The following is a 24561-nucleotide window of genomic DNA, read 5'->3' as shown; positions in this document are numbered from 1 at the left end:
CTATTCATCTACACAATCATCATTTCATCTTCTGTGAAATGAATCCAAAGCTTCTCTGCAGCCTGTTTAAAGTGCTGCTGTTTCAAACTCGTTCATTTTAATAGCTTACCACGTCTTCATCCTGGTCAGGGTCACTGTGGATCCTGTTTTCACGGGATCACGAGGCTCTCTGTGCAGAAACACAACACGGACAGGGACGCCAATAATCCATCGAGGGGGTTTAAAACACGTGTTACATTAATTCTCCACAGGGGGCGACAGAGCACGTGGATTCATCCAACTTAAAAACACGTGATGTGAGAAGACGTGGAAGATCAACCTTCAACATCAGGATCAACATCAGGATCAGTCTCATTTCCACATGTAAATTCATTCAGTATATGTTTAAATGATTAAACTCCCTTTAAGGCTCCAAGAGGCATCAATGGTTGCTGGTCTGAACTGGTTTCTGCTGCCAAATATCAGTCTCTCTCTACTCAAACTGGTACATGCTTGTTTTTTGTGTGTTGTTAACATTAATGTGTTTAAAGCATAACAAATGCTGTTCACCAGCAAAATCTGCTGATCTGCTCTTAATTATATACAGTCTGAATAAGACGTGTTTCAGTTATATAAAACCCTGCACGAATTAGTGCTCACTGGCCAGCTAATCCATTAAAATACCAGCACTGTTTAGGTTAAGTTTAAACCAGTAGTAAACGAGTATGTGGTGACTGAATGTAGCTTGCAGGTCTGTGCTCATTGTTACCAGGACTCAATTTATTGGTTGAAGGTTCTCATGCAAATCTGCACCATTATGAAGCATAAAACCCACCTGTTAGACCTCCAAGATCTCCAATCACACAACTGAACCCCAGAACCACCAGACAGTCTGATTATGGAGCTCAGAGTCGTTCAGTACTGCGTCCTTATATTTATGATAACACAAGGTACCACAAAGTTCTTCATATTAGTTCCACTGGTTTGTATATTTTAATGTGTTGATGATGTTTGATGTTTATGTTTTAGCAGTGAGGAGTGATGAGATCCGACTGGACCAGCTTCCTACAGAGGTCAAAAAACCTGGAGAACGTCTGAAGATCTCCTGTAAAATTACTGGTTTTGATATGACAGAGCACTACATGCACTGGATCCTGCAGAAACCAGGAAAAGCTCTGGAATGGATTGGCAGGATGGATACTGGCAACAATGATGCAATCTATGCAGAATCAGTGAAAGCCCGGTTCAAGCTGAGTGAAGATGTTCAAGCAAGTACACAGTACCTAGAGATCCAGAGTCTGAGAGCAGAAGATTCTGCAGTTTATTACTGCGCCAGAGAAAGCACAGTGCCTGGAACTGAAGAAGCAGCTGTACAAAAACATCACACTGTATCACTCAACACACTGAAACCTCCTCTAATGTCATTCCTGCATTTATTCAATGTTTAATTCTGCTTTTACTTTAGACAAACGTATGTTGGGTTAATGTATTGTTTATTAATTAACGCAAATTAATTACTAATTCATCCTGAAGTATAAATGAGGATATTGTCCTGCACATGACTCCAGTCCATGGCTTTTAGAGTAAATTTTGCATTTTAGGATTTTACATACATTATACATTTGTACTGGTACAGATATCACACGTAATACTACAAATTCTCCAAGATTTATATAAACTTTACTTTAATTTTCATGTAAATAGTATTCCAGCAGTAAAAAGTGAGAAGATCCAATAAAGGTAACAAAAAAGTGCATCCTGTGGTAGAAAAATGAGTAATAAGAATTAAACATTTTAAAATACTATCTTGGCTGATTTTTGTATTATTATAATGTAATGGGTGTCATCGGGTGGTGGAAATACATTTAGAATTACATTTTATAAAAATAAAAAAAAAAGTAAAACCTTGTAAATTGATTCCATATTCACCAGAAATCTGATATAATGGCAACATATAGAGAGAATATTAGTGATCCAATTATACACACCTGAGGAACTCAACAGAGTAACTTCATTAAGTAGCATCAAAGCTCCACATAAACTCAGTTCCTGTTTAACATTCATGCAAATCTCCTTTTTTCTGGTAAAATTAGCATCATATGTACCTGGACACAAGCACTTTCTGATCACACTTGCTGTAACATCATGTGGACTTCAGCTGCTCTGCTGCTGCTCGCTGTGGCTTCCTGTAAGAGTTTAGATTTAAATTTGTACAAACTGTCTAATACAATAAACACATTTTAACATTTCAGACTTTTCTGTTCTCTTCTTTACAGATGTGTCCTGTGCTACTGAGCTCATCCAGCCAGATTCAGTGGTTGTAAAGTCTGGTGAGACTTTAACCATCAACTGTAGAGTTTCAGGAGCTTCAATTACTGACAGCAGCAGCCATTTTGGAACAGCTTGGATTCGACAACCTGCAGGAAAAGCTCCGGAATGGATCAACACAATTTATTATGATGGAGATATTCGTGAAAAAGATTCACTTAAAAACAAGTTTGTTGTTTCTCGAGACACGTCCAGTAACACGGTGACCCTACAGGTCTCTGGTACTGCCCTTTTGTGGTTAAGGTCATATCTCATAAACAGACAACAGTTTGTTAATATCAACAATTGTAGTTCTGCCATTGCTCCACTGTCCCAAGGCGTTCCCCAAGGCTCAGTGTTAGGTCCCCTTTTGTTTATTCTTTATATGCTCCCCCTTGGTGACATCATACGTCGGCATGGTTTACATTTCCACTGCTATGCTGATGATATTCAGCTTTACATCTCCTCCAAATCCATTAATACTGAACTTCACTCCACTCTGACAAATTGCATCACTGAAATGAAATTGTGGATGAAAGCTAATTTCCTCAAATTAAACTGTGAAAAATCAGATATGATCATCGTAGGTCCTACAACCCTGGCAAAAACCACAAAAAATTTTCAAATTACCATTGATAATGACACTTTGTCTCCGTCTTCTAACATCCGAAATCTTGGTGTAATTTTTGATAGCAACCTCTCTTTTGACCGCCATGTAAATCACATCACCAAAACTGCTTTCTTTCATCTAAAAAACATAGCACGTCTACGTCCATCACTCTCCTTTTCTGCCGCCGAAACCTTGATTCATGCTTTTATTACATCCAGAATTGATTATTGCAATAGCATCCTTTATGGTACATCTAACAAAATCCTAAAAAAACTTCAGTATATCCAGAATTCAGCTGCTCGCCTCCTTACTCATACTCGCTCCCGTGATCATATTACACCTGTTCTACAAAAACTTCATTGGCTTCCCGTTGCTCAACGCATTCAATTCAAAATTCTTCTATTCACTCACAAAGCTCTCCATAATCAGGCCCCATCCTACCTCACCGACCTGCTCCATCAGCACATTCCCTCCCGTAGCCTTCGCTCTTCTGAGGCTAACCTACTGTCCATACCCTCTAGGACCAAGCACCGGACCTGGGGTGACAGGGCCTTTTCCATAGCTGCTCCATCTTTATGGAATGCTCTCCCCAAACACCTACGAGATTGTCCTGACCTGTCCAAATTCAAGTCACTTCTCAAAACTCATCTATTCAGAGTGGCATTTAACTTGTAACAACACAAAATAAATGCTTTTATTTTTGCTATTCTTTTTAATAGTTTTTATACTTAGATCACGACAGAAATGTGAAGTCCTAGATCCTAAAACTTCTGTAAATCTGTCCTGTTTCTGTCTAATTTTAAGAAATTGTTCTATATTTGTTGTTCTCTCTCATAATTTAGCTAATTTTTAATGAACTGTCTTATGCTGCTCTCTTTGTTTTTATCTTAATTATTCTTGATGTTGATGTACTATTTTGATTTTGTACTATGATTTGTATGGTGTATGTACGTATTTGTTTTGATTATTTGTCTTATGTAAAGCGTCTTTGAGTATCTTGAAAAGCGCTATATAAATAAAATGTATTATTATTATTATTATTATTACAGGGACAGAAGATGCAGAATGAAGATACAGCTGTGTATTACTGCGCTCGTGTAGCACCACACTGGTACAGGAAATTACAGCGCTGTACAAAAAGATCTAACCCACTGATCCCCCATCATGAACATCTCATCAGATAATCATGCATTACAGTTTTTATTATACAAAAAGCATAAATTACACATGAACAAAAATATATGGACAACACATCCAATGTCATACAATTTCCATATAAAAGATTTTAACAGTTTCTTCATGGTGTAAAGCACACATTAGGGGTAATGAATAATAATTCACCCTGTAAAACTAATATTAAATCAGATATTAATACTTAATATTAATAATTTTGTTATCTCCTCTAAATTAGGTACATACAAAAAAATTATTCACTTTTTTAGTTTATAAAAGAATATATAACAAGACAGGAAACTAAGATTAAAAACAACTTCTACCTTTTATAAAGCGTGGTTCTGTTTCGAATGACTTGACATTTAACTATGCAAATATCTTTCTTCTCCTCCTCCACCTGGACCTAGATAAAGATCTAAAGTATCTGCATCGTTCACTGAGGTTCAGAAGGATCTGACACTTCTGCTTCTTCCACAATGTTCCCAACACTGTTGCTGCTGCTGCTGGCAGCTTCACCCAGTGAGTTTCACTTTATTAACACTGAACTGTAAACACAAAGTCGTGCTTTACAGCGTCTGCACTGTTTCTGTGGTTTCTGATGTACAGTGTGACTTGTTTTACAGATGTGGACTGTGCTGTGGAATTGACTCAGGTCGAGTCAATGGTGGTGAAGCCGGGAGAGTCTCTGACTCTCAAATGTAAGGTATCAGGATATTCAATTACTGATAACAGCTACGGAACAGCTTTCATTCGCCAACCTGCAGGAAAAACCCTGGAGTGGATAATCTACATCTGGGGGGGTGGAGGCATTTATCAAAAAGATTCTCTAAAAAATAAGTTCAGTATTTCTAAAGATGCTTCCAGCAGCACGGTGACTCTACAAGGACAGAATCTGCAGACTGAAGATACAGCTGTGTATTACTGTGCCAGATTGCACTGTGGTACTTCTGCTGAGATGGCTCTACAAAAACACAGGCTGTATTCAGTCACATTTAACAGATTAAATTTAAAGGGGTTCAAACACAAATTATGTTGTTTATTAATAAAAAAAGACATTTGTTATGGATTCTTTTCATATAAAGTCATTAAAATCGAATAAAAATGTAATTATGTTACACAGATTTACACATTTTGGTTTATTTGATTGTTTGAGTTTGTTGTTGACTGAATGTAATAAAGAAATATTCATGTTGAATCATTATTATTATTTATTTCAGCCAAATACATTTCCAACGTGCAACCAGTCAACAAATAAAAAAGAATACCTGAGTTAAATAAATAAATCAGTTGAAACACTTAAAATTATTTTAAAAATAGAATTTTACAACAAGCACAACAACATCAGTGCAAATCACAAACTTACTCTAAAAATTGTACAAATTAAATGAATTACAGCAGGAAGCTGTCTTAAAAACAGTACACAGTTATAGTAACAGAATTAATATACTGATAAAAAAACGGATAAATAAAACTTACAGCTTTAATTATTAATTATTTTAAAACCAACTGTTTTTAATAAAATGACCCATGTTTGGTATAAATACCTCTCGTTGCTTAAATTAAATGTAAAATTACAGGCAGCCTGTTGATGCAGGTTGGCATAAGTTTTCATACATAGAACAAATTCTAAAAAAAATAATTATTCATTATTCATACGTTGAGTTTTCTTAATGTACAAAATATTTCTGCTCCACACTGACCTGAAGATGCAGTTCTAAGTTGTTTATATCTATAAATGTTATAATGCATCTGAATGTCCTTTCTGTTACTCGATCCTCTCAGTCTGGTAATAAAACACCATTTTTCAATATTCTTCAGGGTTGTGTGGTGTAGATAAAGTCTAACAGAAATGTGATGTTATTCAGCTTTCTGGAGCCAGAAATGACTGATATTGCTGGTTTTAACTGGGCAGTGCTGGTTCATGCTGGATTAGTTGGTAAATGAGAATTTATTTCATTTATGCAGATCAGCTTTGGTCCTGAAACACTGAACTATTTATTCTTAGTGGCTTAATTAACTACAACTATAATGTTCCACTAAAATACAGCATCTAAAATACATACATGCTCAGAATCAGACGGTTGGAATAAAGAGGTAAAAGAGGTCCTCTGATACACACCTGATTATGGTACATGATACTCTGCTGTATTTTTAATCATTCACTCATTTATGCAAATATTTAGGATTAAAGGACATAATGTTTAAGGTACCACCCAGAAACAAGCACAAGTACAGTTCTAAAGTGTCCGCCCAGTTTAATGCATCAGTGTGCTCATGGTCCCTCCCTATTCAAATCATGTTAGCTATATACAGAAGATTCTTCATTACTCTGGTTAACAGAATTCAGAAACTTTTTATATCTGTTGGAATCAAAAGCTTGAGAAATATGATTTTACAGTACAGTATTTTATTTCTTCTTATTTCTTGTAAGTTTTACATTCTCATCACTAGCATCACTGACCCATTTCAGCTTGCTTTTTTCCCCAAAAACATTTTTACAACATTTTATGTTTTCTTCCCTTCCAGATTCTTATGGACAGTCTCTGAGCTCCTCTGCTTCTGTGGTGAAGAAGCCTGGAGAGTCGGTCAGTCTGTCCTGTACTGTATCTGGATTCTCCATGAGCAGCTACTGGATGCACTGGATTCGTCAGAAACCAGGAGCAGGACTGGAGTGGATCGGATACATTGATGGTGGCACCAGCACTTACTTTGCCCAGTCTCTGCAGGGCCAGTTCTCCATCACTAAAGACAACAATCAAAACAAGCTGTACCTGGAAATAAAGAGTCTCAAACCTGAAGACACGGCAGTTTATTACTGTGCCCGAGAGTCACGTTGGTACAACAGACTACAGACTCATACAAAAACCTCAGTTTTTGGCAGTTAAATATATACATTTAAATGCCATAAGGACTGATCCAGTTAATCTGTAGCACTATATACCAAAAAAATGACAGTGGTCCACGTATAGAGACTTGAGGTACATCACAGAGTAAATCATGCAGACACATCTATTAATTTGCCCCAGTCATTAATGAATAAAATGTATAAATGTAAAAAAATACTAATTTTCTCGGGTATATATGCTTCTTAAAAACAGTTTGGGAAAATAGCAGGAAAATAACCAAACCCATATATAATTTGCCCCCAACCGATACTATAATTTCTTGGCTGTAGAGGGCAGTCTATACCAACCTAACCATCTCATCCTGTTCATTCGTTACACATCTACCACATCTTCTCCTCACAGGCTGTAGTCAGTGGATGTAGAGTAAACTTCAAATGTTCTAATAAAGAAAATGGTTTGGGATCAAATTCTTATTGATTGATCTGTTTCTGTAACATTCAGTTTCTGACGGATAACCCGGATGAGCTGCTTCTAACAAAAGACATAAGAGGACAGAGTTGTGGTGTTAAGTAAATGTCCATCAGAATGTTATTGGTTTCATTAATAAAGTGATAAATAAGCAGCTGAGATATTGAAGACTAGTTTCAGTTGACAGAAACACTGTTGAAGTTTTATAGATGTTGTTCTTCATGTCCCTCCTCTCTGAATCTCCAGTATTTATCGATCTTGTGGGCGGGTTATGCAAACAACATGTCACATTTCTACTATTTATTCTGATCCTTTCAGCCCAAAAATCAACTACTCAGCAGTTTGTTCTCATTTAGAGCAGCAATTATTACTGAAATTCTTGGTGATGGATCTGAGCAGAATTTGGATCTACATCACTGTATCAATCCTGATTCAATGTTAGTTGAACTTTAGTTGATGTTTAGAATAAATGGATGATTTTCTATTTTAAACTGTAATATTTAGATGTGTGTGTTCTTGTGTTTCAGATTCATACAGTCAGACATTAACTGAGTCTGGATCAGCGGTGATCAGACCTGGTGGATCTCATAAACTGACCTGTACAGCATCTGGGTTTAGCTTTAGTAGCTACTGGATGGCTTGGATCAGACAGGCGCCTGGAAAAGGGCTGGAATTTGTTGCAACTATTAGGCATGATAGTGCTAGCAAGTATTATTCCAGTGCAGTTACTGGTCGGTTCACGATCTCCAGAGACAACAGTAAGAACCAGGTGTATCTGGACATGAACAACATGAAGACTGAAGATACCGCGGTGTATTACTGCGCCAGAGACTCACAGCGGTACAAAAAGCCGCAGTGCTGCACAAAAACATCAACTTCCTACAATCTTTATTTAGCTCAATTCTTACTGGTCACATTTCATTATAGCCTCTTCATACAATTTCACAGATGTATGTATGTATTTGTTTAAATAGGAAAAGAAAGAATGAATCTAAAATATAGCTAGATTCTTACAGTGCGTTTTAAAGTTTCCACCTAATCATTATTACTTTTAACCTGTCCATTGTAATTTATCAGTCTGTCAGAAACAAACTGAGAAATACTAATGATCCACCCACAAAACTGCTCATCAACTGAAATCACTCAATAAAATCTAATTCCATTTTAAAATGATGTTAAATTGGAGCTAAAAAGTAAACATTACGGTGCCTTCAACAGCTACACAAACCTTTACGTCATTAACTTGTTATCCTTAAAATTATTATAATTAAAAAAAAATGCATGAAGTAACTTTTACTGTTATTTATTTATTTATTTTATTTGAAATAATACCTGATGGAACACTGTAATACTGAGCACAATACAGGCGTGGTCGAGTAATTGTTTTAATCCACAGTGTGTATGGAGGTTTCTTTTGTATTTGTTGATTATTTGTACTTTTACAAACCAATGATGAACCAATGATTTAACACCATAAAATCAATGTTGTATAATTAACTGCAAATATGGAGACATTTTAGTTCGTTATGTGTCAAGTAAGAGGGCATCATGATTTTGTAGGGACTAAACCCCAGTAATGAAAATTAGTATTAAAGTTTTTCTTGTCTTAAAAATAAAAACATGTAATAAACCCTAAAGCAGATCTAAGATCCCTCAGGAGTCCACATACTTTTGACCATGTAAACCTCCTCCTCCTTATATCTGAAACTGCTTCACCTCCCACCATCAGCGGATAAGCAAATATGATCTACAGGACTGGATCTCTCACTATTTAGGTGAAGAGTCTCAGTTAAGGATCTCTGGAGATCAGACACCAGCAGATCCTCCTCCACCATGTTCTCTCCATCATCTCTACTGCTCCTGCTGGCAGCTGCTTCCTGTACGTTCTTTATCTAATAATAATGTTTCAGATGAACCTTCAGCACCGTTGATGCTTGTACATCATGTAATCAGCAGGTATTTTCCTCCACAGGTGTACACTGTTATGAACTGAATCAGCCTGGATCCATGACGGTACAACCAGGCCAGGTTCTCTCCATCAACTGCAAGGTTTCATATTCAGTTACGAGTTATGATACAGCTTGGATTCGACAGGCTGCAGGAGAAGCTCTGGAGTGGATTGGATTCATCAATAGTGGTGGTAGCACAGCTTACAGTGATAAACTGAAAAATAAGTTCAGCATCTCCAGAGACACGAGCAGCAACACCATAACATTACGAGGCCAGAATGTACAAGCTGAAGATTCAGCTGTGTATTACTGTGCGAGATTCACAGTGATGCTGAGTAGTGGAGTCGCCTCACAAAAACCATCTCAAGCTCTGTGTGAACCAGACACTATTTCAGATGTTTATGTGTCATTTAACAAAACAAGGCACCTCTACAACCCTCACCATCAGCGGTATTTTATTGACTGGAATACATGATGTACAAAGACGTTGTAAACAATTCCCCATTTTTTTCATTTGACTGTAAAAGGTTGAAGTGTTCATGTAAAATATGAAAATAACAACAATCTGTGATTATATTAAATAAACCTGGATGTGTTGTCTACTATTAGGACCTGGATGAATGGTAACTCAAGGGTAAAGTTACTGGACTAGTAAACAGAAGGTTGCTGGTTTGAGCCCCACATCTGCCAGGTTGCTACTGCTGGACCCTTGAGCAAGGCCCTTAACCTGCTATTACTTGGACTATATACGGTCTTAAAAAAATATGCAGGCCATTTCAAACTGTTTAACATAAAATATTAATTTTAACTCCAATATGAAAGTAAAACATCAGAGCTCCACTTTCTGTCAGCTGTGGTTCCACCGTGTGTTTCTATTCATCTACACAATCATCATTTCATCTTCTGTTAAATGAATCCAAAGCTTCTCTGCAGCCTGTTTAAAGTGCTGCTGTTTCAAACTCGTTCATTTTTATAGTTTACCACATCTTCATCCTGGTCAGGGCCACTGTGGATCACGGGTCTCTCTGTGCAGAAACACAACACGGACAGGGACGCCAATAATCCATCGAGGGGGTTTAAAACACGTGTTACATTAATTCTCCACAGGGGGCGACAGAGCACGTGGATTCATCCAACTTAAAAACACGTGATGTGAGAAGACGTGGAAGATCAACCTTCAACATCAGGATCAACATCAGGATCAGTGTCATTTCCACATGTAAATTCATTCAGTAGATGTTTAAATGATTAAACTCTCTTTAAGGCTTCAAGAGGCATCAATGGTTGCTGGTCTGAACTGGTTTCTGTTGCCAAATATCAGTCTCTCTCTACTCAAACTGGTACATGCTTGTTTTTTGTGTGTTGTTAACACAACAAAACCACATTAATGTGTTTAAAGCATAACAAATGCTGTTCAACAGCAAAATCTGCTGATCTGCTCTTACTTATATACAGTCTGAATAAGACGTGTTTCAGTTACATAAAAACGCTGCATGAATTAGTGCTCACTGACCAGCTAATCCATTAAAATACCAGCACTGTTTAGGTTAAGTTTAAACCAGTAGTAAACCAATATGTGGTGACTGAATGTAGCTTGCAGGTCTGTGCTCATTTTCACCAGGACTAAATTTATTGGTTGAAGGTTCTCATGCAAATCTGCACCATTATGAAGCATAAAACCCACCTGTTAGACCTTAAGATCTCCAATCACACAACTGAACCCCAGAATAACCAGAGTGTTTTATTATGGAGCTCAGAGTCGTTCAGTACTGCGTCTTTATATTTATGATAACACAAGGTAGCACAAAGTTCTTCATATTAGTTCCACTGATTTATATATTTTAATGTGTTGATGATGTTTAATGTTTATATTTTAGCAGTGAGGAGTGATGAGATCCGACTGGACCAGCTTCCTACAGAGGTCAAGAAACCTGGAGAACATCTGAAGATCTCCTGTAAAATTACCGGTTTTGATATGACAAGCTACCTCATGCACTGGATCCTGCAGAAACCAGGAAAAGCTCTGGAATGGATTGGGTATGTCAATTCGGGAAGTTCAGATGACCCCACATATGCAGAATCAATGAAAGCCCGGTTCAAGCTGAGTGAAGATGTTCAAGCAAGTACTCAGTACCTAGAGATCCAGAGTCTGAGAGCAGAAGATACTGCAGTTTATTACTGCGCCCGACAACCACAGTGACTGGAACTGAAGAAGCAGCTGTACAAAAACATCCCACTGTATCACTCAACACACTGAAACCTCCTCTACTGTCATTCCTGCATTTATTCAATGTTTAATTCTGCTTTTACTTTAGACAAACATATGTTTGTTTAATTTATTGTTTATTAGTTAATGCAAACCAATTACTAATTTATTCTAATCCTAGATAGATCCTTGTTCTGCACATGACTTCAGTCCATAGCATTTTAGGATTTTACATACATTATACATTTGTACTAGTACAGATATCACACATAATACTACAAATTCTCGAAGATTTATATAAACTTTACTTTTATTTTCATGTAAATATGATTCCAGCAGTACAAAGTGACAAGATCCAATAAAAGTAACAAAACATCAGTACATCCTGTGGTAGAAAAATTAATAATAATAATCAAACATTTTAAAATACTATCTTGGCTGATTTTTTTATTATTATGATTTGTAATGGGTGTCATCGGGTGGTGGAAATACATTTAGAATTACATTTAATCAAAAAAATAAAAAATAAAACCTTCTAAATTGATTCCATATTCACTAGAAATCTGATATAATGGCAACATATAGAGAGAATATTAGTGATCCAATTATACACACCTGAGGAACTCAACAGTCACTTCATTAAGTCGCATCAAAGCTCCACAGAAACTCAGTTCCTGTTTAACATTCATGCAAATCTTATTTTTTCTGGTAATATTAGCATCATATGTACCTGGACACAAGCACTTTCTGATCACACTTGCTGTAACATCATGTGGACTTCAGCTGCTCTGCTGCTGCTCGCTGTGGCTTCCTGTAAGAATTTAGATTTAAATTTGTACAGACTGTCTAATCCAATAAACACATTTTAACATTTCAGACTTTTCTGTTCTCTTTTTTACAGATGTGTCCTGTGCTACCGAGCTCATCCAGCCAGATTCAGTGGTTGTAAAGTCTGGTGAGACTTTAACCATCAAGTGTAGAGTTTCAGGAGCTTCAATTACTGACAGCAGCAGCCATTATGGAACAGCTTGGATTCGACAACCTGCAGGAAAAGCTCTGGAATGGATCAACCTAATTTTTTATGATGGAAACATTCAGAAAAAAGATTCACTTAAAAACAAGTTTGTTGTTTCTCGAGACACGTCCAGTAACACGGTGACCCTACAGGGACAGAAGATGCAGAATGAAGATACAGCTGTGTATTACTGCACCAGAGCACCACACTGGTACAGGAAATTACAGCGCTGTACAAAAAGATCTAACCCACTGATCCCCCCATCATGAACATCTCATCAGATAATCATGCATTACAGTTTTTAATATACAAAAATCATAAATTACACATGAAAAAAAATATATACAAAAATATATGGACAACACTTACAATGTCGTAGATAACATAATACATTTTAACAGTTACTTCACGGTGTAAAGCACACATTAGGAGTAATGAATAATAATTCACCTTGTAATACTAATATTATATCAGATATTAATACTTAATATTAATAATTTTGTTAAAATCTCCTGTAACCCCATTTGGTCTGAGGACACAGCTGTGTATTACTGTGCTTGTAATGCACCTCATCACAAACTGTCGAGGAACTGGTACAAAAACATCCCTGATCTATCAGAAACAAGCTGAGATATACTAATGATCCACCTACACCCACAAAACTGCTCATCAACTCAAATCACTCAATAAAATCTAATTACATTTAAAACATTATGTTAAATTAGTGCCTTCAACATCTACCCAAACCTCTACGGCTTTAAAATGTAATCCTTATAATTCTTACCAGTCACACACCCAATTACAAATAACATGCACACATCAGATAAAAATGAAATAACTTTTACTGACAATTATGATTTTATTTTAAATAATACGTGAACACTGTGATACTGAGCACAATACAATAGATGTCGAGTTAATGTTTTAATCCAGAGTGTGTATGGGGTAAATAAATAATTTTTTTGTAGGACAAGCTTTGGGAAATCTACCTGTAGAATTATTTTTTATAGGGACTAAACCACAGTAATTGAAATGAGTATAAAGGTTTCTGTCTGTGAGTCATATTTTGTACATAATAAACCGTATGCATGAGTACCTGCTTAATCATGTAATAAAACTAAAAGCACATCTAATATCCCTCAGGTGTCCACATACTTTTGACCATGTAAACCTCCTCCTCCTTATATCTGAAACTGCTTCACCTCCCACCATCAGCGGATAAGCAAATATGATCTACAGGACTGGATCTCTCACTATTTAGGTGAAGAGTCTCAGTTAAGGATCTCTGGAGATCAGACACCAGCAGATCCTCCTCCACCATGTTCTCTCCATCATCTCTACTGCTCCTGCTGGCAGCTGCTTCCTGTACGTTCTTTATCTAATAATAATGTTTCAGATGAACCTTCAGCACCGTTGATGCTTGTACATCATGTAATCAGCAGGTATTTTCCTCCACAGGTGGACGTTGTGTTGAACTGAATCAGCCTGGATCCATGACGGTCCAACCAGGCCAGGTTCTGTCCATCAACTGCAAGCCTTCGTATTCAGTTACGAGTTATGATACAGCTTGGATCCGACAGGCTGCAGGAGAAGCTCTGGAGTGGATCGGAGTTATCTATCCTAGTGGTGGCACAGCTTACAATGATAAACTGAAAAATAAGTTCAGCATCTCCAGAGACACGAGCAGCAACACCATAACATTACGAGGCCAGAATGTACAAGCTGAAGATTCAGCTGTGTATTACTGTGCGAGACTCACAGTGATGCTGAGTAGTGGAGTCACCTCACAAAAACCATCTCAAGCTCTCAGTGTGAACCAGACACTATTTCAGATGTAAATGTGTCATTTAACAAAACAGGGCACCTCTACAACCCTCACCATCAGTGGTATTTTATTGACTGGAATACATGATGTACAAAAAAGATGTAAACAATTCCCCATTTTTTTATTTTACTGTAAATTTTAAGTTACTGGTCTCGCAAACAGAAGGTTGCTGGTTTGAGCCCCACATCTGCCAGGTTGCCACTGCTGGACCCTTGAGCACGGCCCTTAACCCTCTATTACTTAGACTATATACGGTATTAAAAAAAAAATACAGGCCATTTCAAACTGTTTAAACAGACAATATTAATTTTAACTCCAATATGAAAGTAAAACAGCAGAGCTCCACTTTCTGTCAGCTGTGGTTCCACCGTGTGTTTCTATTCATCTACACAATCATCATTTAATCTTCTGTGAAATGAATCCAAAGCTTCTCTGCAGCCTGTTTAAAGTGCTGCTGTTTCAAACTCGTTCATTTTAATAGCTTACCACATCTTCATCCTGGTCAGGGTCACTGTGGATCCTGTTTCCACGGGATCACGAGGCTCTCTGTGCAGAAACACAACACGGACAGGGACGCCAATAATCCATCGAGGGGGTTTAAAACACGTGTTACATTAATTCTCCACAGGGGGCGACAGAGCACGTGGATTCATCCAACTTAAAAACACGTGATGTGAGATGACGTGGAAGATCAACCTTCAACATCTGGGTCAACATCAGGATCAGGACCAGTTTCGTTTCCACATGTAAAATCATTCAGTAGATGTTTAAATAATTAAACTCCCTTCAAGGCTTTAAGAGGCATCAATGGTTGCTGGTCTGAACTGGTTTCTGCTGCCAAATATCAGTCTCTCTCTACTCAAACTGGTACATGCTTGTTTTTTGTGTGTTGTTAACATTAATGTATTTAAAGCATAACAAATGCTGTTCACCTGCAAAATCTGCTGATCTGCTCTTACTTATATACAGTCTGAATAAGACGTGTTTCAGTTACATAAAAACCCTGCACGAATTAGTGCTCACTGGACAGCTAATCCATTAAAATACCAGCACTGTTTAGGTTAAGTTTAAACCAGTAGTAAACCATTATGTGGTGACTGAATGTAGCTTGCAGGTCTGTGCTCTTTGTCACCAGGACTAAATTTATTGGTTGAAGGTTCTTATGCAAATCTGCACCATTATGAAGCATAAAACCCACCTGTTAGACCTTAAGATCTCCAATCACACAACTGAACCCCAGAACCACCAGACTGTCTGATTATGGAGCTCAGAGTCGTTCAGTACTGCGTCTTTATATTTATGATAACACAAGGTAGCACAAAGTTCTTTATATTAGTTCCACTGATTTGTATATTTTAATGTGTTGATGAATTTTGATGTTTATGTTTTAGCAGTGAGGAGTGATGAGATCCGACTGGACCAGCCTCCTACAGAGGTCAAGAAACCTGGAGAACATCTGAAGATCTCCTGTAAAACTACTGGTTTTAAAATGACAGACTACTACATGCACTGGATCCTGCAGAAACCAGGAAAAGCTCTGGAATGGATTGGCAGGATGAATGCTGGCAGCAATGATGCAGAATATGCAGAATCAATGAAAGCCCGGTTCAAGCTGAGTGAAGATGTTCAAGCAAGTACACAGTACCTAGAGATCCAGAGTCTGAGAGCAGAAGATACTGCAGTTTATTACTGCGCCAGAGAAAGCAGTGCACAGTGACTGGAACTGAAGAAGCAGCTGTACAAAAACATCCCACTGTATCACTCAACACACTGAAACCTCCTCTACTGTCATTCCTGCTTTTATTCAATGTTTAATTCTGCTTTTACTTTAGACAAACATATGTTGGGTTAATTTATTGTTTATTAGTTAATGCAAACCAATTACTAATTCATTCTAATCCTAGATATTGTTCTGCACATGACTTCAGTCCATAGCATTTTAGGATTTTACATACATTATACATTTGTACTAGTACAGATATCACACGTAATACTACAAATTCTCCAAGATTTATATAAACTTTACTTTTATTTTCATGTAAATATTATTCCAGCAGTACAAAGTGACAAGATCCAATAAAAGTAACAAAACATCAGTGCATCCTGTGGTAGAAAAATGAATAATAATAATCAAACATTTTAAAATACTATCTTGGCTGATTTTTTTATTATTATAATTGGTAATGGGTGTCATCAGGTGGTGGAAATACATTTAGAATTACATTTAATCCAAAAAAACAATTTTAAAATTTTGTAAATTGATTCCATATTCACTAGAAATCTGATATAATGGCAACATATAGAGAGAATATTAGTGATCCAATTATACACACCTGAGGAACTCAACAGTCACTTCATTAAGTAGCATCAAAGCTCCACAGAAACTCAGTTCCTGTTCAACATTTATGCAAATCTCCTTTTTTCTGGTAATATTAGCATCATATGTACCTGGACACAAGCACTTTCTGATCACACTTGCTGTAACATCATGTGGACTTCAGCTGCTCTGCTGCTGCTCGCTGTGGCTTCCTGTAAGAATGTGGATTTAAATTTGTACAGACTGTCTAATCCAATAAACACATTTTAACATTTCAGACTTTTCTGTTCTCTTTTTTTACAGATGTGTCCTGTGCTACTGAGCTCATCCAGCCAGATTCAGTGGTTGTAAAGTCTGGTGAGACTTTAACCATCAAGTGTAGAGTTTCAGGAGCTTCAATTACTGACAGCAGCAGCCATTATGCAACAGCTTGGATTCGACAACCTGCAGGAAAAGCTCTGGAATGGATCAACCAAATTGATTATGATGGAGAAATTCATGAAAAAGATTCACTTAAAAACAAGTTTGTTGTTTCTCGAGACACGTCCAGTAACACGGTGACCCTACAGGGACAGAAGATGCAGAATGAAGATACAGCTGTGTATTACTGCGCCAGAGAACCACACTGGTACAGGAAATTACAGCGCTGTACAAAAAGATCATCATGAACATCTCATCAGATAATCATGCATCACAGTTTTTAATATACAAAAATCATAAATTACACATGAACAAAAATATATGGACAACACTTACAATGTCATACAATTTCCATCTTAAAGATTTTAACAGTTTCTTCATGATGTAAAGCACACATTAGGGGTAATGAATAATAATTCACCCTGTACAACTAATATTAAATCAGATATTAATACTTAATATTAATAATTTTGTTAAATTCTCCTCTAAATTAAGTACATACAAAATAATTATTCACTTTTTTAGTTTATAAAAGAATATATAACAAGACAGGAAACTAAGATTAAAAACAGCTTCTACCTTTTATAAAGCGTCGTTCTGTTCCGAATAACTTGACATTTAACTATGCAAATATCTTCCTCCTCCTCCTTCACCTGGACCCAGATAAAGATCTAAAGTATCTGCATCGTTCACTGAGGTTCAGAAGGATCTGGCACTTCTGCTTCTTCCACAATGTTCCCAACACTGTTGCTGCTGCTGCTGGCAGCTTCACCCAGTGAGTTTCACTTTATTAACACTGAACTGCAAACACAAAGTCGTGCTTTACAGCATCTGCACTGTTTCTGTGGTTTCTGATGTACAGTGTGACTTGTTTTACAGATGTGGACTGTGCTGTGGAATTGACTCAGATCGAGTCAGTGGTGGTAAAGCCGGGAGAGTCTCTGACTCTCAGATGTAAGGTATCAGGATATTCAGTTACTGATAACAACTACGCAACAGCTTTCATTCGCCAACCTGCAGGAAAAACCCTGGAGTGGATAATCCACATCTGGGGGGGGGGGGTGGAGGCATAACACAAAAAGATTCTCTAAAAAATAAGTTCAGTATTTCTAAAGATGATTCCAGCAGCACGGTGACTCTACAAGGACAGAATCTGCAGACTGAAGATACAGCTGTGTATTACTGTGCCAGATTGCACTGTGGTACTTCTGCTGAGATGGCACTACAAAAACACACGCTGTATTCAGTCACATTAAAAACAGTGTAAATTTATAGGGGTTCAAACACAAATTAGGTTGTTTGTTAATAAAAAAAGACATTTGTTATGGATTCCTTTCAAATAAAGTATTTAAAATCGAATAAAAATGGAATTATGTTACACAGATTTACACATTTTGGTTTATTTGATCGTTTGAATTAGTTGTTGTACACAATGCTGATATTTAATTTTTCAGAAATAAATTATAACAAACAATTTAACCGAACGTAATAAAGAACTATTCATGTAAAATCATTATTATTTTTTATTTAAGCCAAATACATTTCCAAAGTGCAAACAGTTACACAACAAATAAAAATAAAATAAATAAATCAGTTGAAACCCTTAAAATCATTTTTAAAATATAATTTCATAAGAAGTGAAATAACATCAGTGCAAATAACAAACAATTGTACAAATAAAAAAAATTACAGCAGGAAGCTGGTCTTAAAAACAGTACACAGTTACAATAACAGATAAATAAACTGATGAATAAACCTTACAGCTTTAATGATCAATTATTTAAAAAACATCTGTTTTTAATAAAATGACCCATGTTTGGTACAATATAAACACCTCTTGTTTCTTAAATTAAATGTAAAATTTCAGGCCTATTGATCATAAAGGTAATTTTAGTCACATAGAACAAATTCTAAAAACAATAATTATTCATTATTAATGTTTATATTTACACTCGTTGAGTTTTCTTAATGTACAGAATATTTATGCTCTACACTGACCTGAAGACTGCAGTTGTTTATATCTATAAATGTTATAATGCATCTGAATGTGGTTTATATTACTCAGTCCTCTCAGTCTGGTAATAAAACACCATTTTTCAATATTGTTCAGGGTTCAGGGTTGTGTGGTGTAGATACAGTCTAACAGAAATGCGATGTTATTCAGCTTTCTATAGCCAGAAATGACAGATATTGCTGGTTTTAACTGGGCAGTGCTGGTTTATGCTGGATTAGTTGGTAAATGAGAATTTATTTCAGTTATGTAGATCAGCTTTGGTCCTGAAACACTAAACTATTTATTCTTAGTGGCTTAATTAACTATAACTATAATGTTCCACTAAAATATAGCATCTAAAATACATACATGCTCAGAATCAGACGGTTGGAATAAAGAGGTAACAGAGATCCTCTGATACACCTGATTATGGTACATGATACTCTGCTGTATTTTAAATTTACTCATTTATGCAAATATTTACAGGATTAAAGGACATAATTTTGAAGGTACCACCCAGAAACAAGCACAAGTACAGTTCTAAAGTTTCCGCCCAGTTTAATGCATTAGTGTGCTCATGGTCCCTCCCTATTCAAATCAACTTGGCTATATACAGAAGATTCTTCATTATTCTGGTTAACATAATTCAGACACTTTTTATGTCTGTTGGAATCAAAAGCTTGAGAAATATGATTTTGCAGTACAGTATTTTATTTCTTTTTATTTCTTGTAAGTTTTACATTTTCATCACTAGCATCACTGACCCATTTCAGCTTGCTTTTCTCCCCAAAACATTTTTACAACATTTGATGTTTTCTTCCCTTCCAGATTCTTATGGACAGTCTCTGAGCTCTTCTGCTTCTGTGGTGAAGAAGCCTGGAGAGTCGGTCAGTCTGTCCTGTACTGTATCTGGATTCTCCATGAGCAGCTACTGGATGCACTGGATTCGTCAGAAACCAGGAGAAGGACTGGAGTGGATCGGATTCATTGATAGTGGCAGTGGCACCAGCACTTACTTTGCCCAGTCTCTGCAGGGCCAGTTCTCCATCACTAAAGACACCAATCAAAACAAGCTGTACCTGGAAATAAAGAGTCTCAAACCTGAAGACATGGCAGTTTATTACTGTGCCCGAGAGTCACACTGGTACAACAGACTACAGACTCATACAAAAACCTCCACAAGCGAGTGACTGAGCTGTAAATATTCCCTGATCAGTGACCTGAACACCACAAACATTTCTACTAAACACCACAAACATTTCTACTAAACACCATCAGTTTGTTTCCACTCTTCATTTAACTGCTGCCTTGGTTAATAAAGTCATGTTCCTATCTCTGGTGGCATAAGTTTTTGTGAATATATAAACAGTTAAATGCCATAAGCACTGATCCAGTTCATCTGTAGCACTATATGCAAAAGAAATGACAGTGGTCCACGTATAGAGACTTGAGGTACATCACAAAGTAAATCATGCAGATACATCTATTCATTAGCCCCTGCCATTTATGAATAAAATGTATAAATATAAAAAACAACAACAATGCTATCAGTTTCTGCATCTTGAAAACAGTTTGGGGAAGGTCTTTTTTTTGACAGGTTGGCAAAATAAAGTAATTAAATATTTGGCTTGTTGATGTGAAGAAACTCCAGTTAATTTTATTTTAAAATGGACAGATAAATGTTTTTGCATTATTTAATTTACGTTTTTGCATTTTTAGTGTATTACGTTTTTCATGTTTTGGCCAGAATCACCAGAATAATGAGATCTTAATAACACTGGCACATGCAAATTCAACCAGCCTGGCACAGATATAAACAGTCTGGGTGTGAACTACAGGTTCTGTTGGTGTAGTACAGCAGAGGTGAAGACAATCATGATCTGGGTTCTTCTAGTTCTGTTCTCCTCCGTGTCCTGTAAGAGTTCACATCTCCACACCATACTCACATTTTATGTTCTACAAATAATATAAAGTAAAGTGTGTTTAATATGTTCTTGTTTCTTCTCAGACGTGCATGGTGACATCAGCCTGACCTCCTCTCCTGCTCAGGCTAAACCTCCTGGAGATTCAGTGAAGCTGTCCTGCCAGGTTTCTGGCTATAAGCTCACCGACTACGGTACAGGCTGGATCAGACAGCGTCCAGGGAAAGCCCTGGAGTGGATCGGGATCATATGGGGTGGTGGAGGCATAGCCGCTGGAGATTCCTTCAAGTCTCGCTTCAGCATCTCCAGAGACACGAACAACAACGTTCTGTTCTTAGATATCAGCAACCTGGTGCTTGAAGACGCGGCTGTTTATTACTGTGCAAAGACTCACAGCTGTAGAAGTCAGTAGGAAGGTCCTACAAAAACCTGCTAACATGTACAGTAGAGATGCTGGGAACGATCTTCTTGTGGTTCATGTACATGTAGTAGGGTGGGGCAAATATTTAAACAGCAGACCTGTGTAACTTAGCTCAGCCTAAATCGAGGAGAGATTACTACCCTTAGATATATGTGGATATTCAATTACTGATAAGAGAGATCAACATCATTCATTCATCAACCTGCAGGAAAAACTCTGAAGCAGATAATCCACAATGGGGTGGTTTTATTAAAAAAATAAAAAAATTAAAAAAAAATAATAATATATATATATATATATGTAGCGCCTTCGCCATACCCTCCATGTCACAGCTGGAAATGATACGTTTATCTGTGTGAAGGCCCTGGGTTACTTTAAATTATTTGATGGGTTTGTAAGTTTATTATATGATAATTAATGCTAAATTAATCCTAAAGGCTCGGGATACTACACTACCTAGGCTATGCACTCCACATTAATCATTTAAACACTATTGATATATTATATATATATTATTATATAATATATATAAATACAAGAGAAATCACAAACACATGAATTTATATAGACATAAATGTATTGTGACAAAGAATACAAAACTTACAAATAAAATAAATTGGGCCCACACACACTCACGCACACACACACACCTGACAGGACTGAGGTAAAGTCAGGGACTAGTATTCTAGCCCGTAACCCTCCCTCGTTGCAGGCCTGAAGCGTGGCTCGTGTACGTTGTGGCCCTTAAACTTAAACTGGCCCCTTCACTCCGAAGAGCAACCAAACTACAAAACACACTTTTAACTGGGGCTTTCTGGTCGCTCCAGTCGCTACCTGGGACGTCCGTCTTTAACTCGTTCGGGAGCGTAGAAACACATAAACTTCAGAAGAATATCAGTAGCTGACTGTGTTAGACAACCTACTCTTCCTACTTATTCGGAGTTATGGTGCACTTTTGTAGCCTGTGTTAGCCTACGATGCTACCGCACTCAGGAGGATAACCAGTATACAGTAGCCTGAGTTAGCCTACTACGCTAGCTTTTACACGACTTTCACTACTCCTCAGGCTCTCTCTCCGACAACCCTTCCGCAGAGCTTCTCGTAAAAGACGGTTTTGATATTTTCTCACGATTAATCTCATTATCTCGCATAAAATGCGGTACCTCATCAATCTCGAACTTTCTATCTTTCTTTCTCTTTTCCCGCTCTTTCCTGTTCTCCCGCTCTCCTTCTGTTTACCTCAGCCGATGCCACGCCCCCTTACACGTTCAGAGAAAAAGCAAAGCCAACGAATCATTTTGAAATAAAAGAATCGACTCAGTAAAACACCGAATCATTTGAAATACATTTAGAATGAAATAAATTAGAACTCTCATTAACTCAAACAAAACATCAATGAACAAACATTTTTAAGGGGGCTACACATACAATATTAATTTTAACTCCAATATGAAAGTAAAACAGCAGAGCTCCACTTTGTCAGCTGTGGTTCCACCGTGTGTATCTATTCATCTACACAATCATCATTTCATCTTCTGTGAAATGAATCCAAAGCTTCTCTGCAGCTTGTTTAATGTGCTGCTGTTTCAAACTCGTTCATTTTTATAGCTTACCACATCTTCATCCTGGTCAGGGTCACTGTGGATCCTGTTTCCACGGGATCACGAGGCTCTCTGTGCAGAAACACAACACGGACAGGGACGCCAATAATCCATCGAGGGGGTTTAAAACACGTGTTACATTAATTATCCACAGGGGGCGACAGAGCACGTGGATTCATCCAACTTAAAAACAGGTGATGTGAGATGACGTGGAAGATCAACCTTCAACATCAGGATCAACATCAGGATCAGTGTCATTTCCACGTGTAAAATAATTCAGTTGATGTTTAAATGATTGAACTCTCTTTAAGGCTTTAAGAGGCATGAATGGTTGCTGGTCTGAACTGGTTTTTGTTGCCAAAAATCAGTCTCTCTCTACTCAAACTGGTACATGCTTGTTTTTTGTGTGTTGTTAACATTAATGTATTTAAAGCATAACAAATACTGTTCACCAGCAACATCTGCCGATCTGCTCTTAATTATATACAGTCTGAATAAAAACCCTGCATGAATTAGTGCTCACTGGCCAGCTAATCCATTAAAATACCAACACTGTTTAAGTTAAGTTTAAACCAGTAGTAAACCAGTATGTGGTGACTGAATGTAGCTTGCTGGTCTGTGCTCATTGTCACCAGGACTAAATTTATTAGTTGAAGGTTCTTATGCAAATCTGCACCATTATGAAGCATAAAAACCCACCTGTTAGACCTTAAGATCACACACCTGAACCACAGAACCATCAGACAGTCTGATTATGGAGATCAGAGTCATTCAGTACTGCGTCCTTATATTTATGATAACACAAGGTAGCACAAAGTTCTTCATATTAGTTCCACTGATTTGTATATTTTAATGTGTTGATGATGTTTGATGTTTATGTTTTAGCAGTGAGGAGTGATGAGATGAACCAGCCTCCTACAGAGGTCAAGAAACCTGGAGAACGTCTGAAGATCTCCTGTAAAATTACTGGTTTTGATATGACAAGCTACTACATGCACTGGATCCTGCAGAAACCAGGAAAAGCTCTGGAATGGATTGGCAGGATGAATACTGGCAGCAATGCTGCAGAATATGCAGAATCAATGGAAGCCCGGTTCAAGCTGAGTGAAGATGTTCAAGCAAGTACTCAGTACCTAGAGATCCAGAGTCTGAGAGCAGAAGATACTGCAGTTTATTACTGCGCCCGACAATCACAGTGACTGGAACTGAAGAAGCAGCTGTACAAAAACATCCCACTGTATCAACACACTGAAACCTCCTCTACTGTCATTCCTGCTTTTATTCAATGTTTAATTCTGCTTTTACTTTAGACAAACGTATGTTGTAGGTAATTGTATTGTTTATTAATGAATGCAAACCAATGACTAATTCATCCTGAAGTATAAATGAGGATATTGTTCTGCACATGTCTCCAGTCCATGGCTGTTAGAGTAAATTTAGCATTTTAGGATTTTACATACATTATACATTTGTACTGGTACAGATATTACATGTAATACTACAAATTCT

The 24561-nt window shown here is 37.1% G+C and overlaps 1 protein-coding gene, 1 pseudogene and 8 gene segments (V, D, J or C); all 10 read left to right on the top strand.

The window, feature by feature from the left end:
* The first annotated feature begins 2124 nt into the window (after window positions 1–2124).
* Window positions 2125–4080, top strand: LOC134300384 (Ig heavy chain V region 5A-like). The segment is given in 3 exon segments: window positions 2125–2167; window positions 2256–2521; window positions 3946–4080. Coding segments are annotated over 3 exon segments (444 nt in total).
* Window positions 4081–4545: 465 nt separating this feature from the next.
* On the top strand, window positions 4546–5859 carry LOC134300383 (Ig heavy chain V region 914-like). The segment is given in 3 exon segments: window positions 4546–4588; window positions 4693–5010; window positions 5852–5859. Coding segments are annotated over 3 exon segments (369 nt in total).
* Window positions 5860–6446: 587 nt separating this feature from the next.
* Window positions 6447–6954, top strand: LOC134300381 (Ig heavy chain V region 914-like). The segment is given in 2 exon segments: window positions 6447–6495; window positions 6596–6954. Coding segments are annotated over 2 exon segments (399 nt in total).
* Window positions 6955–9066: 2112 nt separating this feature from the next.
* LOC134300380 (immunoglobulin alpha-2 heavy chain-like) lies at window positions 9067–11532 on the top strand. The gene is made up of 3 exons (XM_062985078.1): window positions 9067–9262; window positions 9356–9706; window positions 11210–11532. Exons 1-3 carry the CDS (start codon window positions 9217–9219, stop codon window positions 11530–11532), a joined length of 720 nt encoding a protein of 239 aa, XP_062841148.1. The 5' UTR covers window positions 9067–9216.
* Window positions 11533–12308: 776 nt separating this feature from the next.
* LOC134300379 (Ig heavy chain V region 5A-like) lies at window positions 12309–12822 on the top strand. The segment is given in 2 exon segments: window positions 12309–12351; window positions 12440–12822. Coding segments are annotated over 2 exon segments (426 nt in total).
* A 900-nt stretch (window positions 12823–13722) lies between these two features.
* On the top strand, window positions 13723–14391 carry LOC134300378 (Ig heavy chain V region 186-1-like). The segment is given in 2 exon segments: window positions 13723–13918; window positions 14012–14391. Coding segments are annotated over 2 exon segments (426 nt in total).
* Window positions 14392–14464: 73 nt separating this feature from the next.
* On the top strand, window positions 14465–16360 carry LOC134300377 (immunoglobulin heavy variable 1-3-like). The segment is given in 3 exon segments: window positions 14465–14479; window positions 15170–15245; window positions 15770–16360. Coding segments are annotated over 3 exon segments (417 nt in total).
* A 506-nt stretch (window positions 16361–16866) lies between these two features.
* LOC134300376 (Ig heavy chain V region 914-like) lies at window positions 16867–17363 on the top strand. The segment is given in 2 exon segments: window positions 16867–16909; window positions 16999–17363. Coding segments are annotated over 2 exon segments (408 nt in total).
* A 484-nt stretch (window positions 17364–17847) lies between these two features.
* On the top strand, window positions 17848–20298 carry LOC134300375 (Ig heavy chain V region S43-like; annotated as a pseudogene).
* Window positions 20299–20983: 685 nt separating this feature from the next.
* Window positions 20984–24251, top strand: LOC134300374 (immunoglobulin heavy variable 1-3-like). The segment is given in 3 exon segments: window positions 20984–21023; window positions 21117–21434; window positions 23938–24251. Coding segments are annotated over 3 exon segments (672 nt in total).
* The last annotated feature ends 310 nt before the right edge of the window (window positions 24252–24561 follow it).

The sequence above is a fragment of the Trichomycterus rosablanca genome, chromosome 22 (assembly GCF_030014385.1).
Source record: "Trichomycterus rosablanca isolate fTriRos1 chromosome 22, fTriRos1.hap1, whole genome shotgun sequence".
NCBI classification, from domain to species: domain Eukaryota; kingdom Metazoa; phylum Chordata; class Actinopteri; order Siluriformes; family Trichomycteridae; genus Trichomycterus; species Trichomycterus rosablanca.
The sequence above is the reverse complement of the archived record's forward strand: the minus strand, read 5'-3'. Positions and strand labels throughout refer to the sequence as shown.